Source organism: Cariama cristata, unplaced genomic scaffold, assembly GCF_000690535.1.
Source record: "Cariama cristata isolate BGI_N322 unplaced genomic scaffold, ASM69053v1 scaffold19656, whole genome shotgun sequence".
NCBI classification, from domain to species: domain Eukaryota; kingdom Metazoa; phylum Chordata; class Aves; order Cariamiformes; family Cariamidae; genus Cariama; species Cariama cristata.
Genome location: NW_009622902.1, coordinates 1 through 7,298, shown reverse-complemented (window position 1 = coordinate 7,298; position 7,298 = coordinate 1). Strand labels below are relative to the sequence as shown.

At 50.7% G+C, this 7,298-nt stretch overlaps 1 protein-coding gene across 1 annotated transcript in view; it reads right to left on the bottom strand.

Annotated features, from left to right (window-relative positions):
- Positions 1-5,933, bottom strand: part of UBQLN4 (ubiquilin 4) — a 9,596-nt gene extending 3,663 nt beyond the window's left edge. The window contains exons 1-5 of the mRNA XM_009702529.1: positions 5,761-5,933; positions 3,034-3,239; positions 2,441-2,703; positions 1,037-1,195; positions 85-310 (exon numbers count right to left, since the gene is read on the bottom strand). Of these exons, the coding sequence (XP_009700831.1) occupies positions 85-310; positions 1,037-1,195; positions 2,441-2,703; positions 3,034-3,239; positions 5,761-5,933 (1,027 nt within the window). The remainder of the gene's footprint in view (positions 1-84; positions 311-1,036; positions 1,196-2,440; positions 2,704-3,033; positions 3,240-5,760) is intronic.
- Positions 5,934-7,298: the final 1,365 nt, after the last annotated feature.

The window sequence follows — 7,298 nt, the reverse complement described above, 5'->3', positions numbered from 1 at the left end:
AGCGCGGAGGGACCCACCCTCCAGGGAAGCCTAGTTGACCTGTTCAGCCAGTAGCACCCCCTGGTTCCTCTCTTGCTTACGTACCAGCCCCAACGCTAGCAGCGTTCAGCCCAAAAGGGTTGGATACAGTTGGTGTGCTTTGGGTGGTTGCCGAGCCAGTGCTTCCTTCACTGCTGGGCACCTGGCTCTGGGAAGCAGGGGGCGTGGGGCTCCAGGGGTTGGGTAACGGCTCTCTGTTCTCCGTCCGCAAAGGCTGAGAGCTTGAGCTATCAGAATTCCCCGTCAAGGAAGAGAAAGGATTGTTGCCAAACTAGGAAGAAAGAAAAAGAAATGGCCATAATCAGTTAGCCTCAGCGGAGAATGTCGGACTAACCCCACCACTATACGAGCTAGGGAACAGACGATCATATTCATCCGGGTCCAGAATTTGCTGAACACATGCCATAATTTGCCTCCCGAGAAATCTGTAATCCACAACACACCTCGCTCAGAAAAAGACCAGGCTCACGAAGCGGCCACAGCCCTAGATTTGGCTCCCAAATGCAGGGCTTCAAAACATCCACGTAAAATCAGCACCCGGACATACCAGTAGGTAATGCTAGACTGGAGTATGTCTGCATAGCCTTTTGCAGACAGACCTGCGCTCACTCCTCCTGTGCTTCAAGCCAGCTGGATCTCAGCCAGCTCCAATCCAAAGGCGTCAGGCTTGAGCTAATACAGTAAGCGGGGCCGAGAGCAGAGGGCTGCGCTAACGAAGCTACGGGGCCTTCGCATCAGCGATGGCTGGCATCCAGCCTGCTGGGAGACCAAAGAAGCGAGGGCAGGTCTCTGCTCAGATACACCAAACCACGTTAATAAAAGCAGAAGACAGGTACTGCACAGCGTTCTCCTGCTAGCGGCCGCATTCATCATCTAGAGCAGGAGGGGATGAACGGCCATGCTTTGGGAAGGCTGCCTCGTTAGCACGGAGGTCAGGGAAAGACCCCTTTCCCACGCTCACCACGCTACACCCCACTTACAGGAACGCAGCCCATACCTGCTCCCTGGCTGCACTAAACATGGGCTCCTGGATGTCCGTGTACATCCGGCGCAGGGCGTTGTATCCTCCTGGAATGCTCTCAAGGTTACTCAAAGCACGGTCCTGGTTCCGCATCATCTCCTGCATCATGGCAGGGTTACGAGCCAATTCCATTGTCTGGGAGAAGGAGGAAAACATGGAAAGCTCAGGCTCATGTGCACCACGGAAGACAGGAAGGGATCAAGAGACCGGTTAGCAGCCCAGTGGTATTCTCCTGATCTACCAGCCAAGCACTGAAAGAGTTAAATCTCAGCTCCCAGAAGAAAGAGTATAATTAAACCCGCTTCACAGCCAGAGAGCGGAGAGATCATTTATCCAAGCAAAGAGAGCCCAGGGATCCTGGCTCCTCCCATCCTTGCTCAGCTCTCTTCCTTCTCAACCTCAATTCAGCTGGATGAGATTGTTTTGTTTCTAAGCAGTATCAGAACATCCAAACATTTAACACCCATATGTTCCCACTCAAAGTAGATGGACTGCATTCAAAAACCGAGAAGGTGGAAGAGATTGGCGCCTTCCCGTTTCAAGAAAACCAAGAAATTCACCCTCTTCAGCCTTCTGATGGGTCTCCCCTGCACAAGGAACATCCAGATCTTATTTGAGGAGCTGCTTCAGTACGGATCATTCACAATTTAGTCCTGCAGCTCTGGAATTTCATGTACGACCGACACAGTTGAAAGAAAGATAACCGAGAAGCAGATGGAAACTAGGCTCATTCAGCAACAACCCAGAAAGACCTCCTGACAAGTCTTCCTGGGGGAACAGCAGAGTCCTGTCAAGGGCTATTTAACACTCATCCCTTATGCTTCCCGTCCAAGGAACCTTCGGTCTTCCAGATAGCCAGTCCTCTAGGGCACCGGTTCTCTCTGTTCTGGGATTGTACAGAAAATCGAGACCTCCAGGATCCCGGCCTACGACTAGTACTCTGCGCTGACACGGGCAGTAAAATATTGATGGCACAGCTCGGTAGTCTATACTTAATCTATCAAGAGAAATAGAGAGAAACAGAAAGCTTTTGCAGTAGCTTCACTTCTCCGTGACTGCTTTTACTCCCGTTCCTGAACGAGAACACAGTAACCTCGTATGCAGCACGCTGGGATGATCCCAGCATCCTTTTTTGCCCAACACATGATGGATTCAACAGCTCTGAAAGGGAGATAAGACTCACAAGTATGTGGGTTGAGTAATCAGTATTCACATAACTCAAGACCATCAGCCATTTGTGGGGAGCTTACAGCAGGAAGAGATCTCTCAAAAAATCACTGATCTGGCATTCACACACACCCTTTGGAGAGCGGACACTGAAACTGGTCCACAAAGATGCTCTTGAACATGCTTTAAACAGGCCCTGGCGCGCTGACTCACCTGCCTCATCAGCTCTGGGTTATTCAGCATGTGGCTTATCTCTGGATTTCGTTCCATGAGCTGCTGCATCTGGGGATTGGCCATGATCATCTGTCTCATGAGGTCAGGGTTAGACATCATGTTCTGCACCAAGGGATTTTCCATGATTTGAGAAAGCATCTCTGGGTTGGACATCAGCTGCCGCTGCATCTGCTGCTGGAGCTCCATGAAGTTGGCAGAGCCCATCCCAAGGTTGCCCAGCCCAGTGATGCCACCAAAGCCAGCTGGAGAGGGAACAACACACGGGGAGAGAGGCGTGAGTCAGTAACTGTCGGCAGCTGCAAAAAGAGGACAAGCACATCAGCGGAACTGCACCCACACTAATCTAGGGGTATCCTATATTCCTAAGGCAGCCAGCTCCGAGGGAGGACAACCCCTACACATGCTTCACTAAGGGCTCTGGCATTCTCCTGAGCAAGGAAAACAAAGTGGAAGCGACTCATGCAAAGCCTACAGCAAGCAGAGACGACTACAGGGCTCAAGAACCCCAACTCCTCGGACTAATCCTGGGAAATCCTTCTTTCGAGTCACACCTTCCCACAGCCATCACTTACACAGGATGGATGTGGCACTATTAGGGCCTCCGTCTCCAGGACCTCCCATGGTCCCTGACCCACTGCTCCGTCTGCTGCCGCTCCCTGCGTCAGAAACGGCGCTGCTGGATGTGGAAGGCTGAGACGGGGCAGCAGGAGAAGAAGGGGTTGCAGTGGGGGCAGAAGCAGCATTGGGGGCAGAAGCAGCAGATGTTGAATCTTGGACCCTGCAAAGAAACAAAAGAAGGCATTAAACTCCCGAGATTCAGGAATGGTGAGTAGAGTCCTCTGGGCGGGACACAGGACGGTGCACCCCACGCTGACCGAGCCTCCCTTCGTGCCTCTTGTCCCCACAGCAGCCAGCCCTGGCTGCTTCCATTCCTGCCTGCACGGATGGGATGCACAGCTGTGCTCCCAGATGCCTTCCATCTGCTGGAATCTGCCTCCCATCCTGATACATAACAGCCCCTGACATTTTTTCCTGGCCCACATGAAGTGGCTTGACTGGTCTTACCCCGACTTGCATCCAGCTCTTCCTTGAATCACCCTGAACTATTTACCTCAGCTATATCCTTGAGCAATGAGTTTGCTCCAAACAGGAAAATCCTCCTGCTGCTCCCACAGAAACCACAGGAGGTTACAGCAGGGCTAGCGCGTGGGGTAAACAAGAATTTGCTTTTCTGCAAATCCTCCCATGCACTAAATACTCCTATCAGTGCTCCTGGGGACAGAAATAAGCATCAGCATTACTCTACAGATAGGGAAACTGAGGCACAAGGCAGCGAGCATCTGTCCCATGAAGCTACAGAATGTTTCTGGCCAGCTTAGCTATAAATTCACATCCCTATCACTGACTGTACCTTGCACGCAAGGCTTCTCCACCCAACACAAGTTGACTAGAGCTTCTTTTAATACACACATGCAGATACTGTGCCATAAGCCACAGCGTAGCAGATGCTGGACATCAGCTTTACTGAGTAAACCGACCCAAGCTAGTACCTTGTAATCACAGTTCCTCCTCAGGATTTTTCTAGGAATTTGAAAGAGAACATTGAAAGATGCTCTGAAGCATCTGCAGTCACGACAATATGTCCTGGACTAACGCTGAAGAGCTTTCACATAAAATTAGACCACAAAATTCACTTCACTTCCCTCAAATAATGCTATTATGCCACTGACAAGTAAATAAGAACACCTATTTCTCGATCATTTTTTTTTCCCCCCAAACCAAGAATGATTTCTTTCTCTCACTCCCTTTCCTTTTTCACTCTTACTCTAGAACTTTAAAAATTAAACCTGAAGGTCCCTGTCTACTTTCCAGATCCACCTGGCTGCTGCTAAAAACCAGCAGCTACTGAGAGGGAGGCAGAGAGCAGAGAAACAAAGCAAATAGGAAGCTGAACAAAAAAGGAAGAAGGAAGCTGAAGAAAGGTCACTTGGTTTCTCTCAGCACAGGAAGAGGCTTGTAATGTCTTCAGTAAGCACTTATCTATGGCTATTAGCAGGGGAAAAAAAAAAAAGAGCAACCCAGGACAGCTCTCTTGTTTACCCTTCGAAATGGTTCCCAAGTACCGCAGTTTGCTGTGGAGACAGCGGTAAACAGCATCAGACTATCAGGCTACCTGGAGATGCAGAATCCAAAGAGAGGCCTCCTGCAGAAGCTGACAATACACATGCTTGTCTTTGTGGAAAAAAAAAAAGAGCGGGGCGGGGGAAATAAAAAAGCACTAATCTTGACTAAGCCAGTAAGGCAGCTCTCCCAGGGGACAGCAGAACGGCACAAAGAGATGCGGCCCCGTTAGTACACCAGGCGCCCGATCAGACTGCAGCAGGAAGCCCAACAAATGGTAGCAAAGAGATCAACAAGACGTGGCTGTGCCTGAAGTACAACAACTGTTCCCAGAGCTTCCATGGGACAGCGCTGGGAAAAGCCTAACCCTGCAGGACGTTGCTGTCAATCCCATGTCCCTGCTACACAGTGCAGACAGACACAAGTGAGCCACATCCAAACTGGGAGCTACCGCGGAGTGTGCCCGCATGACAGTACTTGAGCTAACAACCACACCGCTGCTTGCACGTGGCCATACGGCCCCAGCCTCCGCGCATTCCCACCGAGGTGGAGCACCCTCCTGTCTACACCTGCTCGCGCAGACATGGCTATAGGTATCACACAGAAACACTGCTCTGCCTACAGACAGTGCTGCGCACGCACGGCATGCATCCCACGGCACCTGAGAGAGCGTCAGCATGGGCTTAGAGCGGAGTACACGATAGGAAGAGAAAGAAAAACTGAGTATTAGTTTCAACTTCAACATGAATTCATTGGGAAAGTAATTTCTTTTAACAGCAACTTATCTTTGTTAGCACTAGTACCAAGTTCCAATGGGTCCTTTTGAGATTACTAAATTATAAAGGCTCAAAATACACAGAGCCACATACACGAGTTGTGTTAAAGATGAGTAAACCCCCTCAGGTACTTGCCCCAAACTTACACAGCTGTGTAACCGAGGGAAAAAGACAGGCTGAATGATAAACCCCACAGCTGCACAGCAAAGTCATGGCAGGGAGAGAGCCCGGGAGAGTTCTCCTGCCAGATCACCACAGCCAGACTCGCACTCGCCTCAAATCCAGCGCTCAGGCCTTGCGCGAGTACCCCGCTTCAGTCACCGGAAGGGCAGAAATGCTCTACCATCGTTCATTCGCATCATCCATTTACCCTCAGCCCCCCAAAACAAAACAGTTTCTTACTTCTGCGGAGTCTTAATGACCAAATGTACAGTCAGCCCATCTTTGATCCCATGTTGATTCAACGTGTCTCCATCCTTCAGGATCTTCCCAGCAAAGATCAGAACCAGCTGATCCTGTTTGGCTTTAAACCGCCTGGAAATCTCTTCTTTGAACTGAAAAACAAACAAAAGCATTTTTCAGGCAAAGGACCAAGACCAAAAATTTAAAGCTAACCCTCCAGATATCATATCCACCGTGCAAACAGCATGAGGAACTGACAGTCCTTCAGTACCTCACCCAAAAGGAGCCCATGCAGGTACCAATTCAGTCACCAGTTGCTGAGGATGTCCAAGATGTTAAGAAAAACCACGAAGACAAGGTCTACACTTACAAAATGCAGAGTAAGTTTCAGAAAGAATACAGCAATTACCTCAAGAAGAGCTGAAGGCTTCCAAAGCAAGATCAAGTCTGCCTCTTAGGCCTAATCCAAATACACCATTAATGCTCTGAATGACTGAACTGTTTTTGCCTCTGCTCATTTGATTTTATTTTTTTTCCTAAGGAAAGCCCAACTCTGATTTAATACAGGACAGAGCTCTATGGAAAAGGGAACAATCCTTTATCAGCCAATGGAAATAAACTAGGTCTTCTCCAATTCCTATTTCTGTAACTGAATTCCCTATGAGCACGCCACGCCACGTAACACGGACACCTCTTCTTTACTGTGTGATGGGTGGGATTAACACCTGCCAACAAGATTGTCATTGCTAGCCCAGCTGGGGCATTCCCAAGTTGATCTGCGAGGAGAAGAAAAAAAAAAAAAAAGCAAGCCTTGCATTTGGAAGCCACAAACTACAGAAAATTCAGAGGGAAAGGCCAGGACGGAAACAGAAGCGTACACCTGTCCCAGAGGAGGTCGCAGCCGTCGCACCAGAACCCTCAAAAACAACACCCGGGAGAGCGTAGCCCTGAGCCCCAGGTCACCCTGGCCACAAAGCTTCGTGCCCTCCTCTGCACAAAGCCATCGCTTAACGTCCTGCTTACACCGACTGGCTCTCAGGAGCCGACCGGGAAGGAGCAGGAGGGCCACACGTACTACAGCCCCTGCCTACCGCACGACTCTGCTCCCCAGAGATCTCCGCCAGCTCCCTCACACCACAACCTCGTGCCCTACACCCCGGATCAAAGCACGCAAGCAAGCCAAGAGCTTTGTGCCCGTGTGGCCCCAGCCACTTTGACAACGCTTGACCCAGTCCTTGCAAATTCCAGCCCCTTCCTGCTCGGCCCTTGCCACCGTGCCCTATGAAGCTCCCTCGCAGGAGCAGACCCCCCCGCCGACACGTGATGATGTTCCCTTTCCTCCGCTCCATCCAACCTTCGCCCCAAAGACCTGCCCAGCTCCTCTCCTCTCGCCCAAGCGATCAGCCTTCCAGTGCCCAGACCCACCCCACATCACCCACTCATACGCACTCATCCAGCTCTGCCCCCAAAGCCGCCTTTCCCCATCGCAGCACCCTTCCCACACCAACCGCTCAAGGAACACCATCCCTCCCACTCTC